This window comes from Equus quagga, chromosome 16 (genome assembly GCF_021613505.1).
Source record: "Equus quagga isolate Etosha38 chromosome 16, UCLA_HA_Equagga_1.0, whole genome shotgun sequence".
Lineage (NCBI taxonomy): Eukaryota > Metazoa > Chordata > Mammalia > Perissodactyla > Equidae > Equus > Equus quagga.
Genome location: NC_060282.1, coordinates 34,052,226 through 34,066,837, shown reverse-complemented (window position 1 = coordinate 34,066,837; position 14,612 = coordinate 34,052,226). Strand labels below are relative to the sequence as shown.

Here is a 14,612-nt window from a genome sequence, read left to right as displayed (position 1 = left end):
GCTTCTGAGAAGGGTATCGGGTTTTGAGGAACCAGGAAAGACTTCCCAGAGGAGGTGACATCTAAAGGAAAGCTGAAGGACAAGCAGGAGTTAGCCTAGTGAAGAAAGAGGCAGAGAAAGGGAGATAAAGCCAGGCAGAGGGAACAGTGTGTGCAAAGACCAGGAGAGAAGAGAAATGTGTGCAGTGTGGCAGGAACGTGGTGCAGCAGAGGGGAGTGGTGAAGGGGACTGACAAGTGACAAGAAAGGTAAAAACCAGCCAGACCATGAAGGGCCTAACGAGTTATGTTTGTATTTTGTGAATAGGGAACTACTGTTGGGTTTTAAGCAAGAAAGTTACATAATCCTATCTGTACTTTAGGAAAGTCACACTGGCTGCTGCTGTGTATGATATGACTAAAGTCAAGACCAGTTGGGGGCCGTTACAATAACGCAGACAAAAACAAATGGGTCTCTAGGTGAAGAGAACAGCAGTAGAGGGATGTGAACCTACAGCAAAAGCACTATTCCAAAAGCTTCAGTTTCTTCTAATAAGAATATCTACCTCACAGAGTATTTTATGGATTTCTGTAAAAGTGTTCTGTATTCTAACTCTCAGTAAAAAGTTTGAATGTCACTAGTACAGGCAATAATCTCAAAAAACTGAATTCTATTTCAGAATATACTATACACAAAGATTCATTTTTCTACATCTTACTAACTTAAAACCTCAAAGACGCTTTAACAATCGATGAAATTAAGTCAGATAATAAAAGGCTTACTCTTACTTATATTTGAAAAGTAAATCTCAGCTACTAACCATCATAGTACGCTCTATTTCATCTCAATATTAATCTCAGCACCATTTCCCTAAAAACTGAAATGTAAGTGAATTAAAGGTAGCTATCAAGTTACTCTCATTCAGTGGTAAGAACATGAGTGTGAAACAAGTTCAGTTCTTCACCAAACTGAGACTAGCACGGCAGTGAGTTATTAAGTATTTGAGAGAAAACCAGAAAACTGTTCTGTCAGCTTCATTTATTTTGAAGTTTTGGGACATTCAAAAGTTATATCTTCTGTAAATAAACTATACAACATGGGAGAAAAAAAGTAAAAGGTCACTTTATTTTTCTAAAAATTTCTGAAATTCTCTAAGCTACTAATATACTCTTGACTCTTCTGAGACATAGAGCAATCTTTATTGATCACTTATAATTTAACTTGGGCAAAAAGGTACTTGAAATCTAACTTTTGCCCCACCGTTCGCTTCTTGCCTGAAATACTCTTAAAACACTGTAGCAAGTTACGTTCTGTACCTATTTCCTTGACAAAAATGATAGCCCTTAGAATAGAGTTCTCCACAGACCCCCTTCTTAAACTTCTCCCCGTGTAACTTTAATCCTCATCCTCTCTAGTCAGGTGTTGTATAACAGTCGGCGCTCCGAATCCGCCTCCGCGTGCTCTGCATCCGCGGATTCAACCAACCAGGGATCGAAAGGCCTATGACGGCTGTCTCTGCTGAACATACACAGACTTTTTTTTCTTGTCATTATTCCCGAAACAATACAGTATAACAACTATTTACACAGCATTTACATTGTATTAGGTACTATAAGTAATCTAGAGATGATTTAAAGTATATGGAAGGATGTACATAGGTTATGTACAAATACTACAACGTTTCACTGTATTTAAGGAACTTGAGCATCCTTGGATTTTGGTATCTGTGTGTGTGGAGGGGTGTCCTGGAACCCCAAGGGACAATTACATGCACCACAATGTCCTTTTGTACACTGAATGTTCTTAGCTTTCTCTTTTTTAGATTAAATAATAGAAACTTAACTTCCCAAGGGTCTAAATTGTTCTACAGAATCGTAGAAACAGAAATTCCCTTCACCTCTCATCACTCCTTTTCTCTCTCACCTGATGATCTCATGTCATACTACTTGGAGAAATCTCCACCTTCCCACCCGCAAAGCTGCACACCCAAGAACACCTGCACCAATTTACCTCCTCCCTCTTGTGACAAGAAAGGAAGTCTCCTTTTTTTCCTGATCTCCATACTCTTCTTTCTGTCTCCATCACTACTACCCTGGTCCAAGCTCCTGTCTCTCTGGCCTGGATTACAGCCAGAACCTCCTCACTGATCGTCCCATCTCTACTTCTGCCTACTTCACAACAATACTACATACAGTGGCCAAAGCGACTGTTTCAAAATATACATCACACATCACTTAAACCTCTTCAATAATTACACTTAAAATAAAACCCAAACTCTTTACAATGGTTTCCAAAGTCCTGAGTTCCTGCCTGTCATTCTAACTTCACCTTGTCACTTTCCCTTATGACCACTGTGCTCCAGCCACACTGACTTTTATTCATTTACCTGCAACACACTAGTCCTTTCACACTCTCCTGATTCTCAGTCTTTCATGTTGTTCCCAGGTGCAAGGTTCTCTTATCCCAATCATAACATATTTAGCTATTCTTTAGGTCTTACAAACGTCTCCTTGACAAAGAAGCCTTCCCCGAATTACTGTTATTCACTACCTCGGGCCTTTGTTTCCGTTAGAGCACTTATTACAACTTATTCACTAGACGGTAAGCTCCATGGGGCAGAAACTATGTCCATCAGGTTGCTGAGCCTTACACAGTGCCAGACATAAGAGCTCAACGAGTATTTGCTGAATGAATGAATGAGTGAAGAGACGGGGTTAGGTTGCAATCTCTGCTCTACCACCTCCTAGTGGTTTAATTTTAGATAAGTCACAACTTCTCTTGAGCTTCAATTTTCAATTTTCTCTTCTATAAAAAAGGGATAAATACCTCACAGGATTGCTAAATGATACCTAGTGAAGATTAACTGGCAATAAATAAAGACCAAGCACAGTATCTGAACCTAATTTAATAAACGTTATAAACTTAATTTAATAAATGTTCAGTTTCCTTCCCTTCCTTCCATAGCTTAGACAGTGAACATTCCCTCAGCTAATTCAGTACTGGAACCATATATAGAGATAGATAGATCCATTTATATATATATCTATTGTTGCATCTATTTAAAAAGACTGACGACATGCATCTGAACAGATAGATTGGGAACTTGTATTTGCAGGATCTAATCCTATACCTTAGAAAGTGGGAATAAGTAATGTACATCTATTACTCGCCCCTCCCAAAAAATGGATGGGGGAGTATGAAGAGAAAAAGAGGAGAAACAGGAGGGAAAAGTAACTTTAGAAATGAGAAATCATTAATTCAACTTCAATTCCTAAGTTTAGAACAACCTTTACTTATCTATAAAGATTTGCAACAAGAACAGGATTAATACTCATTCTAAATTTCTGAAATAAAAACATTTTCTATTTGCTTAAATTCATGTAAATCTCACCCATATTAAACGTATTTTCCTCGTTTTTACCTTTCACTCCTTAAACCATAATGTCATTGATAAAACATAAAAAAAACAACAAAAAAACCCATCCGCCACAAAAACCCCTCAGATCAGAAACCCAAAAAGGTCTCACTGCTCCCTCAATTTCTTGATAAGCTTTAAATTTTCTAACCATCAAAGTATGTATTTTCTTTCCTAACATTTTCATTAACTACTGCTCACTTTTCAAACTGACATGACTTTTATGTTCTCTTCAGAGATTTGACTTTCTAGAAATCTTCTAAATCATTTACCACAGCTCATTCAAATCTCCTCCATACTCTTCCTGGAACACAAGTACCCCTCTGAAAGAGGTCATTTAATACTTTCTGCCTGATAACCACCTTGAATTTGGTGGACTGTGCTACATACCTTCATATTCTCCCTAGGACGTGGATATAATTTAGATTCTAAACCCAAGGAAAGGTTTATGTTAAGCAATTTAATTCAGTTTTACTCAATATATTTTATGTAATCAAGCTTGACTTTTTTAGAAGTAATTGGAATCTGGTTTAGATTTTTTTTCTCATGTTCCAATTATTTCTACAACCTTTCTAAAATTGGAACTTATTTTCTATCCTTAAACTGGAAATGTATAAAATGCTGCTGAAACTCCCATAAAATTCATGGGTAAAGATTTATCCATTAGATAAAATCCAAGAGTAAAAAGAATATTTTATGCTACCACAACATCTAAAACAGTACACTGTGCAGAGCAAAGACTCTTGAACATAATAAGCTGAAAACCAGTTTAAAGATGAATTTTATCACAGGTCAGTCAGTATATGCCAGGAAGAATTCTCAAGAACAGCAAATGCTCTGCCAGCAAGTAACCAAAAACTAACCACCTTGCTATTGTAAAATGATAGACAAATACAACAAACATTCTAAATTACATTTTAAGGCTTCATCTAGGGCAGCATTTTTCAAACTACAGACTACAGTCTATTAGTGGGTCCAAAATTAATTTAAGGAGTCCAGATCAGCAAACGAAGAAAGGAAGGGTGAAAGAAGGGAGGATAAATAGAATATAAAATGTCAGAGTGCTTACAGGTAATAAGGGCATTATTTCATGAACAGGTAGTATTATTTCATGAACTCTGTTTTGTTCTGTATACTGGGAGTAACATAATATGTATTTTAAGGGTGGGTTTGACTAGAAAACAAAAGTTAGAAAATACTGATCTGGAAAAAACGATAAAGCAATGAAACTGTTACATTTACCAAGTTATTGTTTGGGAGGTTGAGTAAGACTAACAGCTTCTACTGAGTAGCAGACAGTTTTAGAAACCTTCATACATTTGGTAAAAGCCGGACATCCCTCTGTGAGATGCGAAGAAGTACCTTTTCCTCTTACAGAAGGCCTAAAACATGCCCAGCAAAGCTCACAGGTGCCCCCACTAATGTTCTTATCCCTTCAAACTTCCCAACGCACAAGTCAATCTTTACTTCCTCCTAACTCTCAGGACCGTTCAGTGCAGTTAAGATACAGGAGCTCCTGAAAGGTAATCACTGGTCCTTGAACAACTGCTTCTAGAAAACATAAACTGTATTCCATATTACAATCTAGAGGTTAAAAATAAGACTCTGGAATTCAGAAAAATAACTTGGAAGTAAAACAGTCACACTATTCTACTTCAGGTCACATTTAATAGTCACATAGTCCACTAAAATGGTCATGTGAAGAGAATAAACACCAAAGTAAACAAAGATCTCTTTTTAAAGGTATATGAAATGTTTCCAAGATTCAAGGCACAACCTGGAGCCATTTAATATTGCAGGTAACAGGTAAGAAAGAGTCACTCTGAAGAGTCAGTATTGGAACTGCCTAAATATTGGCCACTCAATCTGCATTTCTTCACCGGGTCTATGTTAAGAGTTACTCTGAAAGCTCAGTTCTTTTAACAGAGCTTTCTAATTATTTTTGAAGCCACTTAAAAAAAAAACACCACTTTTTGATGTAGAAGGGACAGTTTCATAAATTACAGCTAATATCTGTTCTAAAGGCTCAAGATGATGGGTATTTCTCAGGATGCACCCACTACTCATCACAACTACTGTATATTCAAGGTAAACAAACCCCACTATTGTCATGGAAGCACATCCCCCCTCCCCCGTACTACTGTTAGAGCTTTTTCTTCTCTAATACAAAACTGCATGTGGTTGGATAGAGAGAAAAGGACAAAAAGTGCAGCTACAAAGAGAATTTTCCCAGTTGCAGACTGAAGGGTTCCTTTAATCTCTGCTCACAGTTTAATCTTCTGCCTAGCTCACTACCTCCTTTTTTCTTATACTTTGAAACTTGTTGTGGCTTGAGACATCAACCCTTGGCATAATCACTGGCTAGTTTTATAATTTGATCCCACACGATTGGAAAAAGGAGTTTCAGTCTTTGCCTACTAACAACTCCTCATTAAACACAAATTCCAAAAACATACATCTTTGATAAGCACCTACCAGAAAGTCATTTTGTGTACAGGTCTAAAAGAATGCACCAAGACAAATTACAGGTTCACAGCCTCTTATTCCTAGAGGCAAAAAGACTTTTAGTTCAAACACTAACGACACAGGTTTTAATGAGAGAAGAGCAAAAGAACTCGTTTGTTTATCCATTCTGATCAGACATCACTAAAACTCAATTCCGATTACAGTAGACGACAAAGCTGGACACCCCTAATCACCCTAGATTAAAGATGCCTCTCACTTTCTTCTCTCTCCTGGGCCATTACACCAAACCTAGAGAACTATACCCACCTTCAGGCTACAGGAAACAACATAATAGCTTATTGATCTCTGGTGTAGACCCAAAACCACAAGTCATCAGGCAAGTAGGGATCACAGCCACTTGATGCAACTAACAATCAAAAGTCATGCACTGGGTTTTCTGGTCACACACAAGCACACCAGTGGCTATTACCACATCAAATCTGGACCAACCTCCCCAGCTTCCCACCCCAAACAAACAAAAATAATAACATAGTAATTAGGTCAGGGCTCAATACATTCTGAATCACACAGAAAAACTATTTCTTGGCTGTCAGTAAATTTCAATTTAAGTTCATTAAATTCTTCATTTAACGTAATTTCTCAGGTTTTAAAAGTTACCATCACATTCAATTCCACAGACAAACGCTTTCAAAAGAGAGAATACTCGCTCATGAATTACATGTTGACTGCACTCCATCACCACCGCCATTATTGGAATGAGTGTTTGTGGCAAATTTTAAGTAAAATTTACCAAAGCATGATAACTTCTAATTATTTTCTTCTGAAGAAATCAAAGCACCACTCCAAAAAGCAAAGGTTAACCGTGTTCTCTAAACACCTATTCAATGTGTTTAACTGATGAACTAAGAACGGTGAAGTCAGAAGTGGAACTAAAGTCTCCCGCAAGGAATGTTCTTTCCAATTAATTCCATTTAGCTCTTTTTCGGAACCCAACGTAATATAAAGCTTGGTCCTCACACATTGTCTTCAGCCTTCTCTTAACCTCAAAGGAATATAGGTAATGCAATCCATAGACTAGAATAAAGCAACAGTGACGACATAAGCAGACAATGATGGATGAAATGACAAACGAACTAGGAGTCAGGGTAGACACTAAGGAGTCAGTAACTAGGAGTCAGAACGCCCTAAGACGGAGACACTGAGGTGGGGCTGGAAACTATTTTCTGGCCTTCCCCGCGTGCCGCTCCTGGGGAAGGCACAGGATCCTGCCCGCCCGGGATCCACGGAGCCTCGGCCCCCGAGGGGCAGGCAGGGGAAGAAAGCAGCGGGCTGCTCGTTCAGGGAGTGGGGAAGCGGGGAGAGATGCGGTGGGAATTTCACTGGGGAGAGAACTTCTCGACCCCGGAAGGGTCGGGGTGGCAGGACCGTCCCGGCAGCGGCGGGGGCGACCTTCTTTCCCACACAGTCACACATCTTTGTGTCTGCGGGTTGTGCAAGGGGCTATGAGTCCTCGAGGAGCCGGCCGCGGGGCCCTCCAGCCCAGGTCGGGAAGTCTGCCCGCCACCCCTTGGTCCCCGGGGGCTCCCCCGGCCGGGAAGCCCCAGCTCCTCTCCAACACCCCGCGGGTCCGGAGGTGGGCGAGCGCGCGAAAGCATCTTCGCGTGCGGACGCCCCCTCCGCTGCATCCACCCCTCGCCGGGTCTTTGTCCCGCCGGTGGCCGGGGTCTCTCGCCAGTTCTCCCGGGGAAGCCCTGTCCTGGAGGCCTCGGGGCCCGGGGTCGCCCCAGCTTTGTGAGGTCAGCGGGGCGCGGAGACGCGGACACTTACCGTACACCCCGGCGAAGAAAAGCAAGACCAACGCAGACCTCCACCGCGGAGACTCTTTTGTGCTCCAGCGACGGGCCATAACCACGGCAGATGGAGGGAGAGAGGAGGAGATGGAGGAGGAGGAAAAGGAGGAGGAGAAGGAGGAGGAGGAGGAGCCGGGGCCAGACACCGCCGCCACCGAGCCCCCGGCTGCTCCCTGCGCTCTCCGCGGCGGCGGGAGGGGGAAGGGAGGGGCCGCCGCCGCCCGCGCGCGCTCCCTCCTCCCTCCTCCCTCTCTCCCTCTGGCCCTCCCTCAGCCGCTCGCCAGCTCCCACCCCGGGCGGCGCGAGAGCCCTACGCGGGGCGGCCCTCTCGGGGGCGGGGGCAGGCAGCGCGCGCGCCGGCGCGAGGCGAGGGCTGGCGGATGCGCAACCAGGGCCTCGGGCTGCACAGGCCGGCCGGCGCCGCCAACCGCCAGACGGAGCGCGAGCCGGCCCTTGCGCTCATCCGTGCGATCGGCAATCCCCTGGCCCGCCTGCTTGGGTGCCCGCCCCGCGCTCCGCCGGACTTTCCGAGGCTCCGGGCCGCTTTACTCTCGACTGGAGCCGGAGGAGCAAGGCAGTGCCAATCGATGAGCGAGCGCGCGAGCGCCGGCCGCTCCGCTCCCCGGCTGAGTGGGGCCCCATTGCGGAGCTCAGCCGCGGTCCAAGACCTCGTGCTGCCCCAGCAGTGGCGTGAGGGCCAGGTGGGAGGCTGAGCGTAGCTGCGTGTGCGGAGAGCGTGGGGGTCGAAGGCTGGGAACTTGGGAGTTTCTCTCCCCTATCCCTTCATGCCTCCGCTTAATATCGGCGCGGAGCCCTGGGTGGGTGGGCGCAGGTTAGGGCAGCTGATCCAGGCCAGGGGTCGGTGCAGAGGCCTGCTGGGGAGCTCGGGCTGGACACCACGCTCATGGTGCCCGGGATAAGTCGGGCAAGGCTGGAGTGTGGAGCTCTTCCAGTCTGGCGTGGAAGCCGCGGGAGACAGTTTGACATCGCGCAGGGGAGACGGAGTGGGGGCGGTGTTTAGAGCTGGGCCGGGATGCTCGGCTGGAGCCGTCTTTGGGGAGTCGAGAAGTGGGAAGGGGGAGTTCATTCAGCACTTCCTAATTTCCCTAAACATCTTCGCCCATCCCAGCAAGTGTGACGCCTCCTTCCTTAGATCTCCTAGCAGTTTCTAAATACCTTTGTAGTGACACTCGCACGTCAGACCTTCGCCTCGTGTTTTTAGTGTTTGTCTGCACGTCTCATCTCGCCTGCTGGATTTATCATTGGTCTTTACTCGCACTCTCCCGGCAAGTCATTGAAGACCTACAAGGCACTATGCTGACCGATTGACAGAGGTTACCTGTTTTTAATCCCTAACAACCTTGTGACATATTTTATCCACGTTTTATAGATAAGAAAATGGGACTCAGTTTAAATTGCCAAAACAATATAAGTAAGTGCTTTGGAACAATTTTTCTCATTCCAAGTTCAAGACTGTTTTCCCTATACCACAGCATACTCTGTAGAACGGTGCTTAGTATATAGGAGGTAAGTGTTAAATTTTAAGACATACTTTTTTGAATGTACATTTAAGGCTTTCCCTCTATCCCCCACCGATGTGTCCCCTTTAAGATGGTTTTTCCAGGAAATGGTATTCCAAAAGATAAAAAATTTATTAACGAACAATACAAAATCCAATAATTAACAAATCTTGTATCATCTGGCAAAAAAAAAGGAAAACTCAGACCTCCAAAAATGTTTTCTACTCTCATTGGAGAAGAGGAGCAGCTTCATAGTTCTTCGTTAAACAATCCCCAGTTGTCTTTCCTAGTTTTTGGAATCTACGCTCTACTTGGTTGTGTCTTGAGATAGAAATTGTAGAAACTGTGCTGCCCGTGACTGCTGTGTTTAGGACAGGCCACAAACAAACAAAATGAGGAGAGACTGTGGACTGCATCTTCCCCTCTCCACTTTTAGTACCACTTGGGGAACCCTATCCAGAACACAAGACACACTGTGCCGGCAACAGTCCCTTGGCTGATGCATTCACGCCCCTCCCACCCCTACACTTGCTCTTCCACCCAGACCTGTCTTCTGCGACTTAACGAGTTCTAAAGCTTTTTGGTCTTAGGGTCCCTTTAAAAACACAATTTGGTAGGGACTCCAAAGAACTTTTTATATGGGTCATATCGATATTTACCATTTAGAAATTAAACCAAATTTTTCAAATATTTTTAAATTCATTTAAAATAAAAAATGCATTACAAGTTAACTCTGTTTTCCAAAACACAAAGATTTAGTGAGAAGTGTAGCATTGCTTCCATCTTTGGAAATCTCTTTAAGGTCTGGCTTAATAGAAGACAGCTGGATTCTCCTGTCTGCTTGTGCATCCAGTCTGTTGCAATATGTTGTGTTTGTTGAAGTACATGAAAAAAACCCAGCCTCACACAGATATATAATTGACAGAAGGAGGACCTCACTACCTCCCCAGGGTCCTCAGATAAAACTTTGAGAACTGTTGATTTAGGTGTCTATCTTAATGCCTTCAAAACCTAACCATTGGGGCTGACTGGTGGCTCAGCGGTTAAGTTCATATGTTCCGCTTCCGTGGCCCAGGGTTGACGGCTTTGGATCCCAGGTGCGGACATGGTACCGCTTGGCAAGTCATGCTGTGGCAGGCATACCACATATAAAAGTAGAGGAAGGTAGGCACGGATGTTAGCTCAGGGCCAGTCTTCCTCAGCAAAAAGAGGAGGATTGGCTGCAGATCTTAGCTCAGGGCTGATCTTCCTCAAAAAAAAATAAATAAAATAAAGGAAAAAAACCCCTAAGCATTTTGTTTCTTGTTGGAAAGAATCTAATAAATATGTATTCTAAGGTATAAGCAACTGAACACTTCAATGTTCGCCAGCCAGGAATGTTTATCCTTCATGAGAGAACATTTTTATTTATATGAAATTTAATTCTGATAGAATATCAGACATTGGTAAGCAACGTGGCGCAGAATAGGTACTCAATATCACCCTTTTTCTTAATCCATCTAGCTGGTACCTAGATGTCTACTTCTGGGCTAGTATATCAACATATAGGAGAAAGCACTTGGAAATCTATAAAAATTATTTTAAGTGGTTAGTATTGGAAACAGTTCTGTTGCAGTTGGCTGCTAGTTTAACTTGGCCATTTTCAGATTTGCACCCTATAAAACGTAGAGCAAATTCCTGAGACTTGTATGGTTCTTAATCCCGGTCCCTGAATCCGTAGATGGCTTCAAGGGTTTTCTTAAGCTTCCTGAAATTGTATGAAAATTTTGTGCTTGTGTATTTTTGTAGGCAGAAGATTCATTGTTTTCCAGTAGATTCTTGAAGGGCTGTGTCAACCATTAAAAAAGTTTAAGATAAATTGAATGCGGCAACTATTTGAGCTGCTTATTAATATTTTTCCAAATGACTCTTAAATTCCTCAAATATATGCATTTGGGAGTGGAGAAGTACATGAACTGTTTCTTTTTCCCTTGATATATTTTGAAAAGAGCCACAACCCTCCACTTTATGGAGACATGCCCTTAATAATCCTTCTGTTTTGATTTTAAGCTTGTCTTTCCTCCTTGTTTGTTTATTACCACATATAATGGTTTAATTTTTACTCTTGCCACCAATAAAAATTCACTTCTTCCTGATGTAGACCCTTCTCCATTTAGTAACATTTGAGAATCTCATCAATGCTATGAGGTTATACTGGGAATTTAAGTCTACCACTCTGAGCATCATCTTTTATTGGAAAGAAAATTGATGATAGTAATTCTTCTACTTGGCATGCTACCAGGCAAAGCTAAATCTTTTAACTTCCCCTCAAAGAAATATTATGTTTAAAAAAGAAAAACAAGCTTGATAAACATATATAACTAAACGGGAAAGAAAAAAAATTTTTTTTAAAGATTGAAGTTAAATAAATGAGATATCTTTGCAAGCAGATTGTAATTTCCACGGAAACTGAGTAATGTTGGGTAGCAAATGAGGTTCATCAATCTAGGCAACTTCTATACCAGCTCCCTAGCACATTTATTGTGGTTATTGTTTATTATGGTCTGTGCTCTGACATGATACCTAGCATTGTACCAAGTAGCAGAGACATAATCCTGGCTCAAATTAAATAGCCCCAATTCACATAGATTTAGTTTTGCCCTCATAAACTCAACTTCTTAATTGCAAAACCTAGCCAAAGAGCATGCGTGAATTTACAGTGCTAATAACATGTACCTCTTATAGCCATATGAAACAGTTACCCTTACCAAGAAAATGAGGAGAAGGAATGTTAGACATTGGTATTTATAAAAAGATACTCTGAGCATTTTTGTTGTTTAACTGCTAAGTTTCAAAATGCACATAACTGTGTTTTTTAAGTTCTTCCTATAATTGATTGAGGATATGAATTGGAAATGCTCCTAGGATGGAATTGAGTCCCATATGAGCCCAGCAGAAGTGAATTGACAACTGTGTGGCAACCCAATGGCCCTTTATGGGGAAATGTTGTGAATTTCATATATAACTTATGTGTTAGTACTCTCTCCAAGTCCAAAAAGGATTTGAGGTTCCCCAGTATATTTAACAATATAGTAGACTGTAGTTGTTAAGGGTATAGCTCTTGAGAGTTCAACAAAGCTGAGTTTGACCTAGGTAGTTAACCTGGGTCAAGTAACCTAACCTTTTGTACCTCACATTCCCACTTACAGAATGGGAAAAAATGAGGGCCTCGTTAAATTATCTACATGCCTTAAATGAGATAGTAATAGTTGCTAATATATATTGAGTGCTTACGGAATACAGAATTACAAAATATATATTGAAATGCTATACATTTAGTCTTCAAACAATCCTGTGATATCAATACTATTATCATTTCCGTTTTTCAAATGAACGAACAGGCACAGAGAGGTTCAGTAATTTTCTCAAGATTACACAGATAGTAAATGGTCAGCATTTAAACTCAGGCAATTTGACTCCAGAGCACACACTCTTAATCATTCTACCATGTATATATGTATGTAATGCACTTAATTCAATGCCAGGCACTTAGTAGGTACTCAATAAATGGCAGCTACTGTTACTAAAACACATAAATGACATAAACAAAACAGTCCTTATTCTTTAATATCATACAATTAAACATAAAATACATATAGTTATTTTCTGTCTCTCTTCCTTTCATTTCCTGGAAGTAACTGATACTGCCTTGAGTTTCGTTTAAGTTAGACATAAATTAGCCTCTTTTAGATTTCTTTCTAAAAAGGAAAGTAATTTTTTAAAGTTTTATTCCTTGAATTTAGGAAAACATCAAGTGAATATCAGTTAGATGAAGCATAAGTCTGGCTTTTTGCTGCTTGTTCTAATTTATTTTTTCAGTGACCTTGTAGTCATTATTTATAGTTTCCTTTGAAGATCAGAGAGCCTTGGGTTGCTTATTGCCCTAATCTTCAGAAAAGATCTATGACAGATTTTTGTGACCCCAAAGAATACACCAAATCATATGAAACCGCTCAGTTATCAGGTTGTGAAAACAGAGGTCATTCCTACTAAAGAATAGATTACCCCGGCTTCGTCATGAGAAGAATATTCTCCTTGGAAATACCCAGGTGGGTTTGCATTTTGAATAAGTACCAGCTGTGATGGAAAGGAATAGTCTAATCCTTTCGATTCCTGTAGTCCGCTGCCTCACTTGCACAGCAGGGGACATGAAAGAAATGGTGTCAAAAAGTATTTCAGTATAAAAATTTTATTTTCATACCCAATAAAATGAATTAAGGAACTGGAAAAACGTCCAGCACTTCAAGAACATTATGTCTGTTGGTTCTAGTCACCAGGGCACTTAACTCCAGTCACCACAACTTTTTTCCATGTTATTACTAACTCTGCTTAAGTACAGACACTCCTGAGATGGAAACCCAGTTTATAAATACTTATATGTACAAAATTTCGTGAAATACTTGTAGCCCTTTAAATGCCTGACTTGGGGCAATTGATGGCAATTAGCAGGAAGAGACCTAGCTATATGGAGGCTGCTTCAGCTGGCCCATGAATGAGCATAAGGACACAGGCCCAGAGCAGCTGTGCTGACTTGCTGTCTCTGGATTAGATTCCCAACAGCTCTAACCTTCAGCACTCCAGGCAGCAAGATCTGTGGGAATGAGGTTCCTAAGGACATTTTGCCCTTTTTTTCATTGCCTCACAGAGCAGAGAGCCAGCCCGCCTACTGTGCCCACTTACTCTTTCCCACTCCCTCTCTCTCTCTTCATGCTTGATGTCTTCCAGGAAGTCTGTCCTCAGTGTCACCTACCCTCATTAGAACAGTTAACCTGTTCCCTCAGGAGACTCCTTCTAGTACAGGTTTCAGACCTGTTCTGGCGAGCCACTTCAGGGACACCCCTCATTAATGCAAAAGAAATGTGTTAAGAATTGAGACATGGACCAATCTCTGAAGATGGAGGAAGTACTCTGAGTTCACTAATCCCGTTTATGGCCTATGGACTGCTGCATTTGCTAATCTGAGGAGTAGAATCAGCATATTCAGATTCTCCCATCTTCCTTGAGGGAGGTGGATAGAGAGGGAGGGGTGACATCTCCAGTGAGACAGGGACTCTGGTCTGTTTTGTTTACTACTGTATCCTCATCACCTAGAAGGAGGCATGTTTCCCAGTCAATGCTCAGTCAACATTTGTTGAGTGAGTGAATAAGGAAGTTCAGGAATGAAATAGATCCCTGGGTGAAGAGCAGAAGCAAAGCTCTTTGTCAGGGTAATAGAGGAGAGACCAGCCACGCTTTTCCTGACCTTAGTGCCCAGGTGGCCTGCAGAGAAGGCTGCTTGCTTTGGAGCCCAGGCACAAATGGAGCCTTCTAGGAAGAGCCAAGAAACCTCACTGCAGGATGAGGC

At 41.9% G+C, this 14,612-nt stretch overlaps 1 protein-coding gene across 2 annotated transcripts in view; it reads right to left on the bottom strand.

Moving 5' to 3' along the window:
- LRP12 (LDL receptor related protein 12) overlaps nt 1-8,065 on the bottom strand; it is an 88,636-nt gene extending 80,571 nt beyond the window's left edge. For both annotated transcript variants that reach the window (XM_046642575.1, XM_046642573.1), the window contains exon 1: nt 7,687-8,065. In XM_046642575.1, the coding sequence (XP_046498531.1) occupies nt 7,687-7,765 (79 nt within the window). In that variant the 5' untranslated portion in view covers nt 7,766-8,065. The remainder of the gene's footprint in view (nt 1-7,686) is intronic.
- Nucleotides 8,066-14,612: the final 6,547 nt, after the last annotated feature.